Source organism: Podarcis liolepis (genome assembly GCF_965112155.1).
Source record: "Podarcis liolepis genome assembly, chromosome: 11".
NCBI classification, from domain to species: Eukaryota; Metazoa; Chordata; class Lepidosauria; order Squamata; family Lacertidae; genus Podarcis; species Podarcis liolepis.
In genome coordinates, this window is record NC_139565.1 from 52758663 (window position 1) to 52779286 (window position 20624).

At 46.6% G+C, this 20624-nt stretch overlaps 1 protein-coding gene across 3 annotated transcripts; it reads right to left on the reverse strand.

Moving 5' to 3' along the window:
- Positions 1–683: 683 nt before the first annotated feature.
- POLI (DNA polymerase iota) lies at positions 684–18869 on the reverse strand. 3 transcript variants are annotated; one of them, XM_083465878.1, is made up of 10 exons: positions 18501–18869; positions 16388–16513; positions 15771–15935; positions 11799–11951; positions 11481–11717; positions 10275–10453; positions 8664–8755; positions 6183–6316; positions 3967–4169; positions 684–2242 (listed from the first exon to the last, which is right to left on the reverse strand). In XM_083465878.1, exons 1-10 carry the CDS (start codon positions 18598–18600, stop codon positions 1436–1438), a joined length of 2196 nt encoding a protein of 731 aa, XP_083322004.1. In that variant the 5' UTR covers positions 18601–18869; the 3' UTR covers positions 684–1435. The 3 variants fall into 3 exon arrangements, with proteins under 3 accessions (XP_083322004.1, XP_083322005.1, XP_083322006.1); XM_083465879.1 differs by lacking the exon at positions 18501–18869 and adding an exon at positions 16694–16870; XM_083465880.1 differs by lacking the exon at positions 3967–4169 and having other exon boundaries at positions 18501–18666.
- Positions 18870–20624: the final 1755 nt, after the last annotated feature.

Below are 20624 nucleotides of genomic sequence, written 5' to 3' on the forward strand. Positions count from 1 at the left end.
GGCTTCACTGGAGAAGGGGCAGGTACCATCTGCCTTCAAGGAGGTGGTGGTGCATCTCTTCCTTAGAGGACCTCTCTGGACCCAGAAGTGTTAGACAACTGTTGCCTAATGGCAAATGTCCCTTTTGGGCAATGTGCTTGAGAACATGGCAGTTGTCCCGCTTCAGGCATGCTTCAAGGAGACTGGAAATGTGGATCCATTTCAGTCTGGCTTCAGGCCTGGTTGATGACATTTGTTGGGAGAGAGATGTGATGGGTGCAGTTATGCTAATTCCACTTGCGAGACTCAGCAGCCCCAGATTATATCCTGATCTCAATGCTGGGGATACACATATATACATTCACACAACATATATTGACCACAACCACTATGGGCGTGAGTTACTTGGGTCCTTATGACTGTTTGGCATGAAGGCTGCATTGACAAAGTCAGCTGTGCTACACACACTTACCTGAGAGTAAGCCCTCTTGAAAACCATGGCGCTTCCTCCTAAATACACATGCATGGAGTGCCTTTACAGCATAAATGTTAAAATAGGAACACGTGCACCTGTAAAATTTCTCCCAGCTTCCAAGTTCTTTAAGGAACACAAGCTTAGTTCCAGGGAGCTGACAGTATTTAGACCTGCTCTACACATAGGTGGGAAGAAGTTGTATGTTTGTCATAAGAATTCAGACTCTTACTCCATGGTTAATAACACACTTTGTGTTTATGAACGAAGAATTCTGGTTGTGTTTGTGTCAACTACTCCCACTCTGAGGATGGAAATGGAAAACCCCGTTTTCTGAATCTCCCTGCCTTACCAGAGGCTCTGGGTCCACCAACTTCCATCTGCTCATGTCTGTTGTCTCATGTCTCCTGTTATGTGCTTTTCCTCGCCCATCCCATATTCTCACCTGTCTTTTCAGAGGCCAGAAACCTCATCACCACAATGTGCTTGACGGCAAGAGTAGGGGGAGCAATATTTCCTGGGGGTGTTCCTTTAATCCAACCCCCTCCCCCACTTCCCTTCCTTGTACCTCTTCTCCTGAGTTTTAAGCAATTTACATTTCAGAGAAAAGGGATTTTGGATTAGAGCTCACCGGCACAAATCATCAAAATCACATGGTCAGGTTCTTTCCCAATTACAGTATAGCAGATAGCATGTGGGTAGCTGCATTTTCTGAGCACTCCCAACATATTAAAGAAGCAGACCCTTATCATGTAGCAAAGTAGCACATCAGGGAGAAAGCTAGACAAGAGCTAGTTGTCCATGTGCAGGGAGGTTACATATATATTTAACTTGAGGGTGCACTAAAACAAAACAAAACAAAACAAAACAAAACAAAACAAGCCCTCTTCTCCAGTTGCTGTCAGAAATGGCACCATCCTAGAATTCAGCCATGTGATTTTCTTTAGTTTCAACACTGCACTGATAGCCCAGTGTATTTGGTGATCATTTGGGTTTAAAATATCTTAATAAACTGTTTGAGTGGGGGGCTGAAGGAAGCCCTTTCTTTTCCCTTTTGAGCCTGTTTTGAGTTTTGCCAGCTGGCAGCTTGGAGGCAGGCTCCTGGCTTTTCCACTCCACCAACAGTTCCTTCTGCATCTCTGTAGGCAACTCGGAAAAGGTTTGGGGATCAATGCTGGGAGGGAGGACAAGTTTTGAACCATCTTTCCAACCTTCTCTGCTGGCTTCTTTGTCTGGGTGTTTCTGCCCCTCTGGAATACAAAGCTGCAGAAATGAAGGCTGAGACGGAACTGGGGGCGAGCTTTTAACACCCACAGTAGCGTCAGCAATTGAGGCATTTTCGCCAGTCTCTAGAGGGCAGCTGGGAGTACAAGTGTTTACAGCTAGTGGTGGCTTGTCATTGGTGGATGCCATGCCCCCACATGCCAAAGAGCTTATGTCCTGTTGGATGTCTCCAGAAATCAAAGACGCATGGCTCATTTGGTCTTGTGCCTTAGCCATCATTCCTTCCCTTGGGACCCATAATGTTTGTTCCTGTAAAGATGCAATAGAATCTCCTCTCATTTGGCTAGAAATAATCTCCTCCTTAATGTCTGCTGGAAGCTGGTTAAACACGTTGCAGTCAATGCCATCAGGAAGCAAATGAAGCGGAAACTCAAGAAGGCCAGTATCTTTCGGGAGGTCTGGGGACTCCAGTCGACTTTTTATAGCATCCCTCACCTCTGATGAAGCTTCACAGCAGTCCAGCTTATCTCCTGAAGTTATTCGTCCTGCACCCATACCTTCTGTTTCCTGCAACACAAATGGCACAATTTTTTGTGCAAGAACATTATTTGCCAACCTGGTGCTCTGAGCAGATATTTCGGACTACAGCTTCCACCAGCCCCAGCCCGGCTGCTGCAGAGTTAGTCAGTAAATAACACAGTTTAAAGCTGGGGCTAACTCTTTATTAGCGAAGCACGATACTCAAGAGACTTGGCTGGGTTTCGGGCCTAATGAGCACAGCAGCTCATACCCTGTAGTAGGGCCTAATCCATGAAATAAGTTGCCATGACTAAAGCTCCCCACCTTCCCCTCTCCAGTGCTTCTTGCAAGCAATCAGAGACTGCGCCTGTGTGTGGTCTGTATTTGCTCCTCCCGTTTCACATCTCTCCTGGTTCTGCAAGTCAGTGTCGGAGTACTGAGGAGTACTGCTCTGATGAGAAATAGTGGGAGCTTCCCCCTCCCCCTGACCAGGATCCTGAAGCTGCCCAGGAGCAGTGGAGCAGTATAGATTTGGAACAGTGGTTTGCAGAGGGACATAGTTTGGAACACAACAGCTGGGCAGAACTAAGTGGAGGACAGCTAGGAGGAGAAGAACTGGAAGAGAGAGAGAGCTAATAGACTCTCTCTTGCTGGGAAGTGTCCAGCCTATCAGCCCAAGGCCACATGGATAAGGCCAGCAGATAAGGTGGCTACGCAAAAAGCATGGTGGCTGTGAGATCAGATTGCAGGGCGGCAAAGTGACTGGGGGGAAGTGGGTGGAAACCTTAATTGGGAGCACTTTCATTCTGAGAATCAATGCTTTGTTCTTTTGCTGTGATCATTAAATACTCTTTAAATGGTAAGAGACTCTTTTCGCTGTGTCCTGCTTATCTACAGCCTGGGCGGGGGGTGAGTCCCCAAAGCCTGACAGTTGGGGAGAGGGGAGCTTGTCACAGCAGGGAGGGGGGGGGAGACACCTATAACTTCACCAGCCTGACTCATCTCTGCCTCTTGACTTCCCTCCTTCCACTCTCCTGCTTCAGCTTCTGCCTCTCATTCTTGACTTCTCTCTGCTACAGACTGTCCCAACTCACTGAGCCCTGTTGCTGGCTCCCCAGCCAGTTCCTCCCACCATTCCTCTGCATCCAACCAGTCCATTACACTGGCTAGAGCTGATGGGAGTCGTAGTCCAAAACATTTGCAGACAGCATTAGCTTGGCAAAGGTAGATTGAGATACCCAACAAACATCATTCAGTTGACTGTCAATCTCTTCTAATTGCTCCTTGAACTGTACTCTTCTGAGTAAGTCCAGAAATATTTTCACTAGTCTGCATCCTCTACACATATGTTACTCATATATATATATATATATATATATATATATATATATATATATATATATATATCTGCTGTTGAGATCTGTGCCAGAATTCTGATAGGGACCAGGGTTAGCCAACCTGGTGCCCTCCATATGCTGTTGGATTCAACTACCATCAGTCCCAGCCAACATGGCCAATGGTCAGGAGATTGTGAAGTTGTAATCCAGTGGGCACCAGCTTGGCCACCACTGACCTATACTGTATTTGTGGTGGCGACACATCCAATACCAGCAGGCAGGACTGGTGTACTAGATGAGATTCTTATTCACAAAGTATAGGTGAGGAGCTCAGCTCTTTTTTGGTGAATTTAAGTAAACATTTCTTTGGGACAGGGCAGGCAACTTATATATCTCTCTATATTTTTACAAAAAGAAATACAGTTATGAACTTACATGAATGACTTTGCTGCAGCTGGAAGAGGGTGGTGAACGAGTTAAATAAAACCCAATAGTCTGCTTGGCGGAAGCAGGAGGGGCCTTGAGGCTGGAGAAGCAGACGTTCAGAAGCGTCAGATGAAATGGAAGTTGCACGTTTATCATCTTATGAAACAGTTTCATCAGGAGAGCAACCAGGTGTGTCTTGACTTTGGAGTCACCTGGATGTGAACATTTAAGCAGGAGAAACCCACCCTGAAGTTACACATGCTTTACAGGGCCGAACAAGATATGCACCATAATTCCAGTAAATATAATCTATACTGGGGGAGACGGCATGGTACCCTCTGGATGTTGGGACTCCCACCACCCCTGGTCAGCATAACAAATGGTCAGGGACCGTGAGAGTGGAGAACACCAGATTGGCTAATGCCAATTTATAATGTATGGTACTTGTAACAATGATGCCTCCAATATCCGTTGCCAGAGCTGGCATGCTGGCACCCAATGCTCAGTTCCACGTTTCTATGAGGGAAGGGAAGTTCTTTGCTTGGATGGGATATAGGGGTGGGTCTGAAGCCCAGGATGCAGAGAAGCAAAAAATTGAAAACAATATATAGGGAGCCTGGATGCAAGGCAGCTGATAGGTGGGTGTTCAGTAGGGAAAGGGTTAGGCAGAGCTTGTTGCGGACACTCCTGGTCACCAGAAGAGAGTATATTCAGTGGCAACTGGGAGAACCTAAAGCTCTCTCTGCCTTACCCCTGCCCCCAAAGTAAATTGAGGAGGGCACCTTGGAGCAGGGAGCATCAGGCTGTCTCCAAAGACCTTGGGCCTTTGCAAGCAGTGACGTCAGACACTTGAAGGCTTGATCTCTTTTGGGGACAGGCCAAGCGATGCTTTCTCATCTCTAGTGCAAAGAGCTGAGACAGAGGAGCAAGGGAGGGAGGCTGAAGGAGAAGAGACAGGGCACTGAGGCAAGGAAAGACTCATAAGAGAAGAAGAAGAAGAGTCTGGATTTGATACCCCGCTTTATCACTACCCTAAGGAGTCTCAAAGCGGCTAACAATCTCCTTTCCCTTCCTCCCGCACAACAAACACTCTGTGAGGTTGAGAGACTTCAGAGAAGTGTGACTAGCCCAAGGTCACCCAGCAGCTAGCTGCATGTGGAGGAGCGGGGAAGCAAACCCGGTTCACCAGATTACGAGTCAACTGCTCTTAACCACTACACCACACTGGCTCAGAGGGGACTCTGAAGATACTTCCCAGTCTTTACAGCCGGGAGAGTCTGTATATTATGATGGAGGGAGGGAGGGAAGGGTGCTAGGAACAAAGAGACAAGGTAGATAAAAAATGGTTGCTACCAGTAGGCCTGGGATGAAGAAGATACTGAACTTACTCCCAAAGAAACATCATGACTGCAATCCTAAGACATTGTCTGTCATGCCTAGGTAATTGCTGTTCTTTGCTGTAGGGAGACTGGATGTTTTTTTCCTTAGCTGGGGTTCCTCAAGTGGTTTAAATGACCGCACTTCATTGCATAATAGTGCTTGATTAGAATGAAATGCAAAATGAATGTTGATCTGGGTCACGTACACTGCTCTCCCCAGTGCAAGGCCAACATGTGAACCACTACACCACCCTTTTCCAGCTCACTGTCAGCTAATACTGGTAAACAGGGTATTGTGCTATGTGCTGGTGCCTGTGTGTGCGTGTAGGGAGGCATTATGTAATGGATCAAGATGCAGGCAGTTTTCTGCTTTCCTTGGAGGAATCACTATGGCTAGTGTGATGAGCCTCTGAACCTCAGTTGTTTGGAAATGTACCCAGTGTTAGCGCTACTCACAGAAGACCCGTATAAATTAATGGGCCCAACTAACCTAGCTCCATTAATTTTAATGAGTCTACTCGAAGTACAATTTCGTTGGACACAATTCTTCTGATTGGTTATTTGCACTTAAAAGCCTTAATGGAACAGTCCCAGGTCAGGATACAAAAATCTCGCAACTGCAGCAAGCACAAAATCATAATAAACATCAGAAAATAAAGCCACAAAACTAACTGGATACAAAACCAAACCAGGTAGAACAGAAAAGCAACCCAGCAAGGAGGGAAGGGGCTCAACTCAACCGAAGCTCCAAGGAGTGTATCTTGACCAATCGTTGAAAAGCATGCAATGGTGGCGCAAGACGCATCTTGAAGGAGAAGTCCCCCCCACCCCACAAAAGCAAGTTACCTGTTCCAATCCGCTGAACCACATGCGATGGAATGGGGCACTGGCGGCTCTCCCGATTAAACCATTTATTGGTAGGGGAAAACTGCCGGATTGTTAATCTTATGGTATGTGGCTTTCTTCCATCCTTGTATAACCTAACCAAAATGAACAAACAAACAAACATGGAGAAGCAGACAGAGGTTGACATGCCCACCATTTTCCAAACATCTCAGTTTCGCCTGGCTGAAGAAAACTAAACCCTATCAAGCATTTTTACAGCACGGCAGGAATATTCCAAGCGCTTCAGCTACATGGATAGGTGGGTGACATCCCCACCCCATCAAGGGCCACATTGTTTTGGGAGGTAATTTTATGGGGGCCACAAACTGTGTGTGTGTGTGTGTGTGTGTGTCAGTGTCAGGGCTGGGGAAGTTTCTTCAGCCAAATGAGAGAAAGCAACACTTTATCGACACTACTAAACAAAGTGCTTTGGATTATGGCTGAGATTCAAATTTACTGGCCAGAGCATCTTGTGCAGGCTTCCTCAACCTCAGCCCTCCAGATATTTTTGGCCTACAACTCCCATGATCCCTAGCTAGCAAAATCAGTGGTCAGGGATGATGGGAATTGTTGTCTCAAAACATCTGGAGGGCCGAGTTTATGAGGAAGCCTGATCTTGTGAGTGGCTCCTGCTGGCAAAAAGAGGGGGTGGGATGACTTTTGCCAATCACCCTTTCCTCCTGTAGGTCCTTTGCCCCTAGAAAACCTGTTCTGGAGTGAAAAGCTTCTGGGAAATGATATACAATGAGATGAAAAAGATGTTGAAATGTACATTTATTAAGAAACCAGAAGCATTTTTACTTGGCATTGTAGGAGATGATATTAATAGAAAGGATTGTAAGTTGTTTTTATATGCAACGACAGCAGCAAGAATATTATTGGCAGAAAAATGGAAGCAAGAAGAACTACTGACGAAAGAAGAATGGAGGATGAAGTTGATGGACTATGCAGAATTAGATAAATTAACAGGAAGGATTCAAAACCTGCAGGATCAGAGATTCCTAGAAGACTGGAGTAAATATATGAACTATCTGAAAAGTAACTGTGATGAACAGATTATGCTAGTAGGACTGCGAGAAGTTTTGTAAGGTGAATTATTTGAAATATTGCAAGAAAGACTATGAAGAGAATTATTAGTTAAGGATAATTAAATGTAATATAGAAATTAAGAAATGCATAATAAGTGATAAAGAATGGAAAATCATCAGAGGTGTTGATGGAAGGCTAAAAACATTATATAAGATGAGAAGTTATGTTGTATGACTGTTGGAACTGATATGTTAAAATATGTGGGGGGTGTGTGTGTGTGTGTGTGTGTGTGTACACACACACACACACAACCTGTTCTGGAGGACTGGGGGACAGCATAAGAGGTCATGCAGAAGGCTGCTCAAGGGACATTGGTGGAAATGCCACATCACCTCTGATTCCAGTGGAATCCTCCACTGGCCTCCAGTTCCCTCTGTGAATGGAAGTAGCCCATTCCCTCCTGAGTGACCTTCGGGGGGGGGGAGGGCAAGTGTCAAGTGCCAGTGGTGGGCGGAGCAACAGAACCGACTCTTGATTTGACCACACAAAAGCCAATAGCTTCTGCATGGACACACGCCAATCTCCATTTTCCATCCTGGCAGGGAAAAAGCATGATCACAGCACAGGGAGATGTTCCAGCCACGCAACAGCATTCGAGGAGACTGTTGAGAGGCAAGACCTGGGGAGAGGAAGCCTGGCCTGGCAAGAGGCCCAGACAGAGAGAGGCTTGGAGGGGTGGCATTTAGGCCCTGTGCTTGCAGGTCCCCAGTCCTGCTTGATTTGAATGCAAGAACCATTGGCAGGACAAATGACACACACATGCATGATGATAGCCAAGTCAAATATACTGTATTTTTCGCCCTATAGGGCGCATCGGCCCATAGGGTGCACCTAGGTTTTTTTTTGGGGGGGGGGAAATAAAGAAAAAAAAATCCCCCCAGGTGCGGGGCTGGGGCGGGGGAAGCCCAAGCTTCCCCGACCCCAGCCCCCAGAAAAGGGTGCTACCCGCAAGCCTAGGGAGCCCGGCGGGAACTCCCACGGGCTCCCAAGGCTTGCGGAGAGCTGCCCGAAGCCCAGAGTGCGCTCCGCTGCGCTCCCCGCGTTTCGGGCTGCAGGCTGCTGTCCGCTAGCCTTTGGAGCCCGGCGGGAACTCCCGCGAGCTCCCAAAGCTTGCGGATAGCTTCCTGAAGCCTGGAGAGCGAGAGGGGTCGATGCGCACCGACCCCTCTCACTCTCCAGGCTTCAGCGAAAGCCTGCATTCACCCCATAGGACGCACACACATTTCCCCTTCACCTTCGGAGGGGAAAAGGTGCGTCCTATAGGGCAAAAAATACAGTGCATATTTTATAAGAGATATTTCAGCTTATGCCCAGGCGCATCTCTTCTGATAAGATACTCCACTGTAAGGACACCTGTCCAGAAGACTAGCGAGCAGCTCTTCAATTTTCTTTTTCACTTCGGCTTCGGAAGAGCACTTTCTAAAGGAGTCTTCATCACTGAGAGACTGCAGAACATTAAAAAAAAAATTACGGTAATTGTTAAAACCACAGAAACAACAAATGGGGCGGGGAAAATTTGAAGGTCTTAATTGGAGGAAACCATGGACTTGTACATTCTGCACAGGCTGATTTTTCACCCAACTGTCTTTGTTCTTTAAGATTTTGCATGCTGTGAAATCACCTTTGAGATACTGCGTTTGGGGAAACCAAATACGGTAAGTCAAACTTCTGATGAATCACAGCCAAGCTAGTACCAAACGTATTGCTCTGCTTTCCTTTGGACCACATCAGTGAGGCCGAGAGGGGGGTCTTGTCATCTGGGCAGCCCAGGACCTCCTAACACACTGCCCAGGCTTGTGCCCTGAGGAGGTCATTTTGTTGCTGCTAACGCAATGGTTTGACTTCACCCCCAATAGCACACTCCATTGTCTCTTGAGACAGACAGATCCCAACAACAAGAAAACTCAAGCAGGGAGGTAGGGAGAGTCACTCTCTCCAGATATCTCTGTCTGGCCCTCAGGACTCTTCTTGGGCCACAACCCTCAACATCCCTACTGAATGTCCATTTCAAAGCTTTTGTCGGGATGGAAATTATTTAATCTGTGATAATGCCTCTTGGGGACGCAGGTGGTGCTGTGGGTTAAACCACAGAGCCTAGGGCTTGCCAATCAGAAGCTCGGTGGTTCAAATCCCCATGACGGGGTGAGCTCCCGTTGCTCGGTCCCTGCTCCTGCCAACCTAGCAGTTTGAAAGCACCTCAAAGTGCAAGCAGATCAATAGGTACCGCTCCGGCGGGAAGATAAACGGCGTTTCTGTGTGCTGCTCTGGATCAGCAGAAGCGGCTTAGTCATGCTGGCCACATGACCCGGAAGCTGGACGCCGGCTCCCTCAGCCAATAAAGCGAGATGAGCGCCGCAACCCCAGAGTCGGTCACGACTGGACCTAATGGTCTGGGGTCCCTTTACCTTTACTTTTTAATGCCTCTTGGGGAGACGTAGGTCTGTATTGAAACAGCTGGTGTGTGTGTGGATGGAATAAAACCTATGACACAGAATCTAGATTTGCATCCATTGCTCTGCCCATCTTTGCCTCTGGCCTTTGTCTGCCATGAGGGAATGTGGGACCTGGCCTGAGAAAGTATTATCCACCCCCAGTGACTAGGGCATGGCAGAATGTTGAGAACGGAGGCAGAGAAGAAGAAGAAGAAGAAGAAGAAGAAGAAGAAGAAGAAGAAGAGGAGGAGGAGGAGGAGTTTGGATTTGATATCCCGCTTTATCACTATCCGAAGGAGTCTTAAAGCGGCTAACATTCTCCTTTCCCTTCCTCCCCCACAACAAACACTCTGTGAGGTGAGTGCGGCTGAGAGACTTCAGAGAAACGTGACTAGCCCAAGGTCACCCAGCAGCTGCATGTGGAGGAGCAGAAACGCGAACCCGGTTCACCAGATTACAAGTCTACCGCTCTTAAACACTACACCACACTGGCTCTTGTGAAGACCTTGAGCACCTACGTTTTCCTTTATACCTGAGGGAGCCCCGATGGGCTGACTGGGGAATCATCTTCTCCCCAGCTGAGCTTCTGGATATGTTGGGCAACTGAAGATCCCAGCTCTCTCTCTAGGATCGCAGCCGGGCACGTCTGAAGGTCACGCACCGTGGTGAGTCCCAGCGTCGCAAGGCGCTTTGCTGTTTTATAGCCGATACCTGCACAAGAGAAATTGTTCACTCTACAAGTACAGGGGAGTGAAAATCTCTCAGCGGACTGGCATGAAATGGAATGGAATGCTGGTCTTGAACTAGGAAGTCCTCAATTCAAAGACAGCAGGAGGCTTCAGGCATGTCCACAAGCATATTTATTTATTTGAAAGCAAACCCAGGAAGTCCCCTTAGTATGTAAAAACTGGTCCCTTATTTCTGAACGGCCTTTTTTGCTTCCAGATTGATAGGTATTCGGCCACTAAGAAAGGTAACAATGTGTGTACAGAATAGGACCTGTAAAAGGGTAAAAGAGTATTGGGAAATAATTCATAATGAATTTTTTAAAAAAGTTTAAAAGTGCTTTTCCAAAAAACCAGAGTCCTTTTTGTTGGGGATAATTCAGATTAAAATTCCCAGCTGTCCAAATAAGTTATTTATGTATGCCACGACTGCGGCCCGTGTTTTGTTAGCCCCAGAATGGAAAGCAAGCGAGGTCCCAATTAAAGAAGAATGGCAACTTAAACTGATGGAATACGCGCAGCTTGCGGACCTAACATACAGAATAAGAGAGCAAGAAGAATATACGTTTAAAGAAGATTGGAAAATGTTTATTGAGTATGGGGGGGCAGGATTGTGTACACTTGAAAACATTGACAGCATTATGATATATTCAACAGTGCAAATAAGTTTTGATGGATGTAATAATGGAATAGTGAACGGTTTTGTTTATGTAAAATATGCAGGGATTTATGATATGAAAAATGAACCGTGGAAAGAGAAGAAGGGAAATCACTGACATTTTGAAGTTGTTTAAATGAATATTTTAAATTGTAAAACAGAAAATTTAATAAAAAATTATACGCAAAAAACACACAATGTGTGTACAGAATAAACCAAGGTAGAATTTCTCTTTTCCCGCCACCCATTCAAAAGAAGAAACCTCTTCCCCAATCCCCCTCCTCTTAAACCTAACCTATACAGGTGAGTGCACCTGTGTAACTGGAGCAGAGGAATCTCCCCTTCCCCATCTTACCAGGCACTTTCATGACGTTGTCAAGGCTGTTCATGAGGTCCTGCCGACCCTCTGGCAACAGAACAGTTTGCTGGTTTGGTTTAAAGGTCCCGGACACCAACTTGGAGAGTAATTTGTTAGTTGCCACTCCTGCACAGCCTGTGAGGCCCAGCCTGGTGTGCATGGCTGCTCTCAACTCCGCTGCCACCTGAGACCCCACAGCCAATCGTATGTGCACTGGATCATGTAAATCGACAGCTGAGAAGCAAACAGAAAGAGTTATGAAGAGGTGCATCTAACAGGCCAAGCAACCTCGCTTAGGAAGGGCAAGGTACTTACTCTGATTGTTATATACATGGCCTGAGACAGAGATTTGAGAAAAGGCATCTTTTTTCCATTGTCCCAGCCTTTTTTCGACCATCTCAGTGATGTCTACAAAATTTTCATCCAATCCAAGCCTTTCCACCAGGGGAGTAAATTCTTCCAACAGTGCTGTAAACAAAACAACAAAGTGTTTAACTGAGCTAGTGGAAGCGAGACGCGGGAGGCTAAACCACTGAGCCTCTTGACCTTGCTGATTGGAAGGTTGGCGGTTCGAATCTCCATGACGGGGTGAGCTCCTGTTGCTCTGTTCCAGCTCCTGCCAACCTAGCAGTTCGAAAGCATGTCAGTGCAAGTAGATAAATAGGGACCACTGTAGCGGGAAGGTAAATGGCGTTTCTGTGCACTCTGGCATTCGTCATGGTGTCCCGTTGCGCCAGAAGCAGTTTAGCCCTGCTGGCCACATGACCCAGAAAACTGTCTGTGGACAAATGCTGGCTCCTTTGGCCTGAAAGCGAGATGAGCGCTGCAACCCCATAGTCGCCTTTGACTGGATTTAACTGTCCAGGGATCCTTTACCTTTACCTTACAGGGAGAAGAAGAAAATTAATACCTCCTTAATAGAAAAATCCAATGCTCATCACAGACTGCTGCCCATAGCCTAGGCCTGACACTTTTTGACAAGGTTGTCTAATACTTCTGAACTGCTCTTTTGAGGAACCCGTAATCACCTTCTCTTTGACTGAACAAGAATAGAGGCAGATGGGTCCAAGTCCAGACCTGAAGGATGCACTTTTCAGCTCGGGGTCCCTACAGACAGCAGCCTGGGTTGGATGCTAAACATAAACACAGGAATGCATTGCTCTGTTGATGTAAGGAAAGTCGGAAGGCCAGCCCACCATAATGTCTACCATACCTGATCAATCCAGATCAAAATTTTTTTTCTAATAAAATAATTATTCTTCTATTTTATTTTCATTCTGCCCATTCTCACAGCAACCATGTTACTGTATTGACCCCAATATAAGCCACACTCCCCGCCCCCCCCCAATTCCAACTATGAAAAGTGCAGCTTAAATTCACAACCTTACAAAAATTGGCTTTTACGGTATCGCTGCTGAAACAGACATACGGCAAAACGGAATGGGTGTGAGTGCCTGCGGAATTTTAATGGAGTGGCTTATATTCAGGTATTGTCTTTTTTCTGTCATCCCCCCCCCCCTTGAATTTAAAGGTGTGGCTTATTTGTGGGTGCGGCTTATATTCGGGCCAGTACGGTATATGGAGCATTTTGGACTGGAAGCAACAGTGAGACAATGCATCTTGCTTAAGGAGACCTGGGGGAGTTGATACGAGTCGGCACTTCCACCCACAGCTTTCAAGCCCAAAGCCAACGCAATAAACATCTCCTTTGCAAGGCCGATTGCAATGAACAAGTTTTGGGTGGCAGCTGAATGCTCAGGCCCTAATCCCAACCCCACTTGCCGGGGAGCAAGCCCCACTGCATTACTTCTGAGTAGACATAGGCAGGCTTGAGCTGCGACTTATTTCCCCAGGCTTTGAAGAGAGGATCGCTGCCATGATTCTGCAGGTTGTATGTTATTCCACAAATGACAACATTTTGGAGTCGCAAGGTGGTTAGATTGGTCTCAACTAGGGCCAGGGCCTTTTCAGCACTGGCCCCGACTTGGTGGAATGCTCTGTCACAAGAGACTAGGGCCCTGCGGGACTTGACATCTTTCCGCAGGGCCTGCAAGACAGAGCTGTTCCGCCTGGCCTTTGGTTTGGACTCAGTCTGCCCCTTATGTTTCCCTCCCCTTATGGTTTTGCTCTATGGGCTACTTTTAAAATGAGGCTGCATTTTAAATTGCATTTTAACCTGTATTTTAAATTGGTTTGTTTTTTTCCTCTTATGTTTTTACTGTAATTTTACTGGTGTTAGCCACCCTAAGCCCGGCTCTGGCTGGGGTATAAATATATTATTATTATTATTATTATTATTATTATTATTACTATTACTATTATTACTATTACTATTATTATCTCCCTGCACCCAACCTGTTTTCACTGTGCATTGATTTCAATGCACTCTGGGACTGCTTCAGCCATGAAGAGACAGAAAGAAATACTTTAAATGCAATAAAAGAGAAAGTTTTGTTAAGTTTCAGGCCCTTTACTACTCCAACTTTATATTTCAAGGGAGTAAGCTGTCGATGAGGGATGCGTCTGCTTCCAGGAGATGCACACATCACAAGGCAACTTTATGACATCACCACAACAGTACCTTGGGAAGATTCCTCAAGTCCCGAGGCCCCTAGCCAATGCCCACACATTACAACAAAAGTAGGAGGAGCAAGAGGGGAAGTTCGGGAGGTGTGGGACACAAGCTGTTTCCACAGCTGAAGCCTATGCACCTCATCTTTTCCCTGCTTGTGCATGACTCCTGAAGTACCTTCAGAGCTCACATCTTTCAAAGTCATTTCTTTATCTCCTCTTGCCTAGTGGGCTTCACATCTCCTGACCACATACTGTTTGCACCTGCAAAGGTTTTGGGGCCATCACACTGCTTCATTTCCAATTGGTACACATGTCATCACTTCCTAGTGAAATCACTCAATTTGTCATACTAAACACAAATCTTCCGGTTTATTTTTCTTGCTGTGCTTTAGCCCCTCTGGACAGCAATAACATGGCAGTGTTGGGCAAAAAATTTCAGAGCAACTAGCAAAGCAGAGTAAATCCACCACTAACCCAACCTCGTGTCTATAACATGTTACAAAATCTGCAATAGAAACCTAGTCTGCAGGGGTCCTATAAAAGGAAGCTATGAAGCTATCCTATGACAGCTCAGATTATTTGCCCTTATGGCCCAGTATATTCTACTCTGATTGGCAGTGGCTCTTCAGGGTCTCAGGAAGAGAACATTTTACATCACTAACTATTGGATCTTTTTAACTGGAGAGGCTAAATACTGAGCCTGGGACCTTCTGCAGGTAGAGTGCATTCTTATTCTTATTTACACCCCATCCATCTTGCTGGGTTTCCCCAGCCACTCTGGGTGGCTCCCAACAGAATAAAAGCACAATAAAACATCAAACATTAAAAACTTCCCAAAACAGGGCTGCCTTCAGATGTCTTCTAAAAGTCAGATAGTTGTTTATTTCCTTGACGTCTGATGGAAGGGTGTTCCACAGGGCAGGCACCACTACCGAGAAGGCCCTCCGCCTGGTTCCCTGTAACCTAAGGTTACCAGATGTCCCCGTTTCCCGGGGACAGTCCCTGGATTTACAATCCATTGAAGTTGAAAAGTGTCCCCGGATTCATTGAAAAAAATCTGGTAACCTTACTGTAACCTCACTTCTCACAGGGAGGGAATTGCCAGAAGACCCCCAGGGTTGGACCTCAGTGTCATTGCTGAACGATGGAGCTGAAGATGCTCCTTCAGAAATACTGGGCCAAGGCTGTTTTTAGGGCTTAAAAGGTCAGCACCAACACTTTGAATTGTGCTTGGAAACATACTCTCCTAATAGGATATACTGTAGTCCCTTCCCCAGGTCATAGAGGTGAGATCTGTACTCATGACTGAACCCCTGGGATAAAAAGGTAAAGGGACCCCTGACCATTAGGTCCAGTCATGGCCAACTCTGGGGTTGCGGCGCTCATCTCGCTTTATTGGCCGAGGGAGCCGACGTACAGCTTCCGGGTCATGTGGCCAGCATGACTAAGCCGCTTCTGGTGAACCAGAGCAGTGCACAGAAATGCCGTTTACCTTCCCACCCGAGTGGTACCTATTTATCTACTTGCACTTTAACGTGCTTTTGAACTGCTAGGTTGGCAGGAGCAGGGACCGAGCAACGGGAGCTCACCCCGTCGCGGGGATTCAAACCGCTGACCTTCTGATCAGCAAGTCCTAGGCTCTGTGGTTTAAGCCACAAGTTAGCACAAAGTTTGCCAATTCCACATTGTTAAAAACTGTCAAGGTGATAATACCTGTAAACTTATAAGACATTTCCCGGTATTTTGTCAGATCCTCTCCATTAACCAGCACCAGTTCTGGACACTTTTCTTTGGCTTCTTTCACAGACATGCACTTCTTGACTCCAGCATTCCTGGCTTCATAATTGCAGGTGACCATCAGGTATTTCTGTTGCACACCTGGAAGAGGCAGAAATGAAGCAGCTGAAATGAACAATCCGTTTGGAGTTTTCAACATGCCAAAGTATATTTCAGTAACTCGCATGGTACTGCTTTTCTCCTCTTTTTTTTAATTTCCAAGATTAATTTCCAACACAAATCAATGCATAGTTAAGCAGAAGCAAGTTGCACTGTGTTCAGTGGGTCTTATTCCCTAGCAAGTGTGTTTAGGATTGCAGCCTGCATTTTTGGCTAATGGAAGCTTAACTGCACAACCTTTGACATATTTTGAGAAGCTAAAACACAAATATATTAAAAGTCGGTTCATTGGAAACATTTAAGAAAAACAAAATATTTATTTGGGCTTCCATCAGAGCAGAGTTACAGGTAATAATTTCTTGGGGGAAATGAAAAATGCAGGCATACCCTGATTTTCAATGTGCACACAGAAGAGCAGTCAACTATGAGATTACCTAAAGGTTTGCTTCTTAATTCAGGATTGCAGATCATTTCCACCTGTGCATAAAAACAATCCAGGTCAAGGTGCACAATGATTCGGTGCTGAGAGCTTCCCGCTGATGCCACTTTGCCATGGCAAGCTGCAGTGAAAGGTCAAAACAGAGATTAATTCATTTTTCATGTTTTCGCCACCAAGTGCTGAAGCATGTTAACATTTTAGCAGCTGTAACTACAGTTACCGGTGTTCTATTGGCCCTGCTCCTGCAATTCTAACAACAGCCTTCTAAGCAACAGATATTTGGAAAGGAAGCTTCTCTTACTACAGGGACAAGAACATCTTCCTGCTAAATTTTGGGGCCTCAAGCTGCTGTTTTAAGGGAGCAGCAAGGAGGAAAAGTATTAATCCATGATGCAAAGAATTCACAGACATTCAGATTCAAGCAAACTTGTTAACAACAACAACAACTTATACCCCACCCATCTGGCTGGGCCTCCCCAGTCACTCTGGGCAGCTTCCAAAAGGAACACAATAAAACATCAGACATTAAAAACCTCCCTAAACAGGGCTGCCTTCAGATGTCTTCTAAAAGTCAGGTAGTTGTTTATTTCCTTGACATCTGGTGGGAGGGCATTCCACAAGGTGGGCGCCACTACCAAGAAGGCCCTCTGCGTGGTTCCCTGTAACCTCACTTCTCGCAGGGAGGGAACCGCCAGAAGGACCTCGGCACTGGACCTCAGTATCCGGGCAGAACGATGGGGGTGGAGACGCTCCTTCAGGAATACTGGGCTGAGGTCAAGGGGTCTCCTCCTTGCATCTCACAGAGGATACAGCACCATTGACCCTTACCTGCCATCTTTGTAACCTGCAACATGCACACCGATTCTCATAAAAGCACAGCACCATCTTTGCATGGGGCGGGGCACCCAAAGTGGGGTCCAAAGTTCAAGAGAAAGAGAGAAAGGATGCTGAGGAGGTAACATCTTCCTCCATCCCTAGCCAAGACACATTGATGGGGCAAATGCCTTCCTCAATGGTAATATTGTGAGAAGTAGGCTCCTCCCTCCTTTGCCCCAACCAGATTTGGGGGAAAGCTTACTGCTTTCCCCACCTTATAGCAGCGGTTCTCAAAGTGTGTGGCAGGAGAGGATGACAGGTGTGATGGGAAGATTCAAGGACAAGGAAACATTTAAACATTTCAGTGTAGTGTTGTATCTATAGATATATAGATATGATTTGCAGACTATGGATGGTTATCTTTTAAAAAATGAGAGCAAGAGCATCTAGTCATACCGAGGGCAATCCTAGTTGTGGTCCTTTTGTTTTCCAATGTATTTCTTATTAAAAATAAATAAATTAGTGTGGCATGAGCAATTTCTTATTGTTAAAAGTGTGGCCCAGAAAAAAAAAGTTGGAGAGCTGCTGGCTAATGGCACCTCTCTCTGTGTGTGCTCCCAGAAGGGATCCAATAAATTTCCTTCTCCACCTCTTTTCTAATGCAATAAAATCCAATTAATAATAAAGTAAGAATTAGCACGCCAGTCTGCAGATCCCTTGCACACAGCAGCAGCTTGCGCCCATGCATACACCCCGATGACTGTCCACAGCAGTTTGCAAGTGTGCAAAATTACACTGGTGTTAGTAAACCATTAAGTATTCCTTATTCCATTCTCTCATACTGTTCGCAGCCTGCTTTCTCGAAGGCTAGCAGCGACACTCCCACTCTCACGCTTTATTCCCCTCTAGCTATGCCTTTCTCTTTCTGCAATGAACTCCCTGTATTTTTGAGAGGGCATCAGAAGAGCCTTGCAGGATCAGGCCAGGAGCCCATCTAGTCCCAGGCGCCTATGGGAAGCAGCAGGACCTCTCCATCCCCTCGGATCATTTTTCGTTTGCCCTTTTCTGAACCGCTCCCAATTCTACAATGTCCCGTTTGGGAAGCGAGGCGACCACAACTGCTCCCAATATCCTTGGGAGAGGCGCCAGCTTTCCAGCTCCCCGGCAGACTAAAGAGGAGAGGGTCCCAATTCTGAATTCGCTTCCCACGCCGCTTTGTACCGAGCTCGGTAGATGGCGCAGTGGAAGCAAAGCAGCAAACCCCCGCCCCCCAACTGTTCGCCCCTGTTTACATGGGACTCTTCCTCCAGCAGCAAGAGGATCTCTCCCAGGGCTGCCGGCGGGCTCCGGCAGAAGCCAATCCGGTTCCTCGTCGTCTCCGGACCCCTCCATTAGATGCAAGCGGCGTCTGCGCGGCCGCGGCAAACGGGCGCCACCTTCGCCCGCGCGCTGCGCATGGCCGGCCAGCTGGGAAGGCGGAGTTACGCGGAGACTCCCTTCCTTCCTTCCTCGTTCCGGCGTCTGGTCTCTCTGAGGTCGGCATCGCTTAATCCGGATCTGGTTAAAGTTCAAGGTCCTCCCTTTGCCCCGTATCCCTTCATTCCTGTAGGGGAGGCGGAGGGCCAGAACATTGCACGCCCGAGAGAGAAGTCCCGTTGGATGGAATGGCGCTGCTTTACTTCCGAGTAAGGCGTGCGTGCAACAATGGATAATCGCCCATGGATGAACCGCTTGCTTCCCAGGGGAAAAAAATATCCCGAAGCGATTTCACAGCAAACAAAGCAAGTCCACACGTGAAAACACAATAATATATTTCAAGACAACTTCATATGCTCAGCAGTTTCAAATCCAATACCGATCAAGTAGGCGTCGCGTGGGAATTCTAATTTATGATTTATTAGGGCAAGTGTCAATTCGAAAGCGCCTTGAGTCAGGATCAAGCTTCAGTGCTTTATAGGGCAGGTCCACACAAAACATTTAAAGCATATTCAATGCACAATTGAAGCAGGTGACTTCAAAAGAATCCTGGGAACTATAGTTTGCCCCTCAAGAGAAGGAGAGTTACCAGGGACATAGCCCTTTAAATATATGTGATGGGTCTCATATAATCATAAAATCAAAGAGTTGGAAGGGATCGCGAGGGTCATCTATTGTAGCCCAACCAGGAATCTCATGGCAAGTGTATTTAGGATAGCAAGACATGAGAGCAATTAAGCTTGTGTAACAGGTTGTGAGCTTGTTTATGGGGCCTCAAGGTGGATCCGGCACCTCAGCCTTTGCACATTTATATAATCACTTTTTAAAAATTACAGTAAGGCTGGATCAGACCGGATCCACCTAGTATTCTGTCCCCAGCTGCAGACAAGCAAATGCTCCTGGAAACCCACATCACATAAGGCAGAGCATGGTTTAGGGTGAAGATGGTGCCACCCACTTCTGTTTTATTCCCAATAGCAGAGACACCTTCACTTTGTCTCCACCAGAGACCTCATAGCCTCCAGTTCCCTTAGTAGGCCAAATTGTGTGGGTTTTGCTTAGAAACAGGATGGCAAATCCTAGAGGAGTCTAGAGGTCATCACAAATAGCTTTTAAGAATCTGCATTGTTGTTGTTTAGTCGTTTAGTCGTGTCCGACTCTTCGTGACCCCATGGACCAGAGCACGCCAGGCACTCCTGTCTTCCACTGCCTCCCGCAGTTTGGTCAGACTCATGCTGGTAGCTTCGAGAACACTGTCCAACCATCTCGTCCTCTGTCGTGCCCTTCTCCTTGTGCCCTCCATCTTTCCCAACATCAGGGTCTTTTCCAGGGAGCCTTCTCTTCTCATGAGGTGGCCAAAGTATTGGAGCCTCAGCTTCAGGATCTGTCCTTCCAGTGAGCACTCAGGGCTGATTTCCTTAAGAATGGATGCGTTTGATCTTCTTGCAGTCCATGGGACTCTCAAGAGTCTCCTCCAGCACCATAATTCAAAAGCATCCATTCTTCGGCGATCAGCCTTCTTAATCTGCATTATATTCCCCCAAATTATAAACCAGGGCCATGCAGAAAGGTGTGTTTGGAAGGGAATTCAGAGTTCACTGGCAGGTGGAGATAATTCATTTTTAAAATTGCCTTGCACTTCTCCCTGACCCTGTGTATAGGGAAGTCACACACTGGTTGACCCAGCTGGGTGGGGCTTTCTCAAACCACTCTGTGTGCCTTTTGCATCAAGCCTTGCGAAAGATTTTCGTCCTGTGTGCCGTGCGCCCATTGGGTAAGGGCTGTAGCTCAGTGGCAGGGCACATCTGCCTTGGTAGCTCAGTCGATAGGGCATGAGACTCTTAATCTCAGGGTCGTGGGTTCAAGCCCTATGTTGGACAAAATATTCAGACTAGATGACCCTTGGTATCCCTTCCACCTCCACAATTTTATGCTATGCA

Coding starts and splice junctions, on each gene's coding strand:
- POLI (XM_083465878.1), bottom strand. CDS start 18,600: ATGGAGGGGTCCGGAGACGACGAGGAACCGGATTGGCTTCTGCCGGAG. Junction 16,514..18,500: donor TGCTGGAGGAAGAGTCCCAT/GTAAACAGGGGC, acceptor CTTTCACTGCAG/CTTGCCATGGCAAAGTGGCA. Junction 6,317..8,663: donor CTCGCTAGTCTTCTGGACAG/GTGTCCTTACAG, acceptor CATTTTGGTTAG/GTTATACAAGGATGGAAGAA.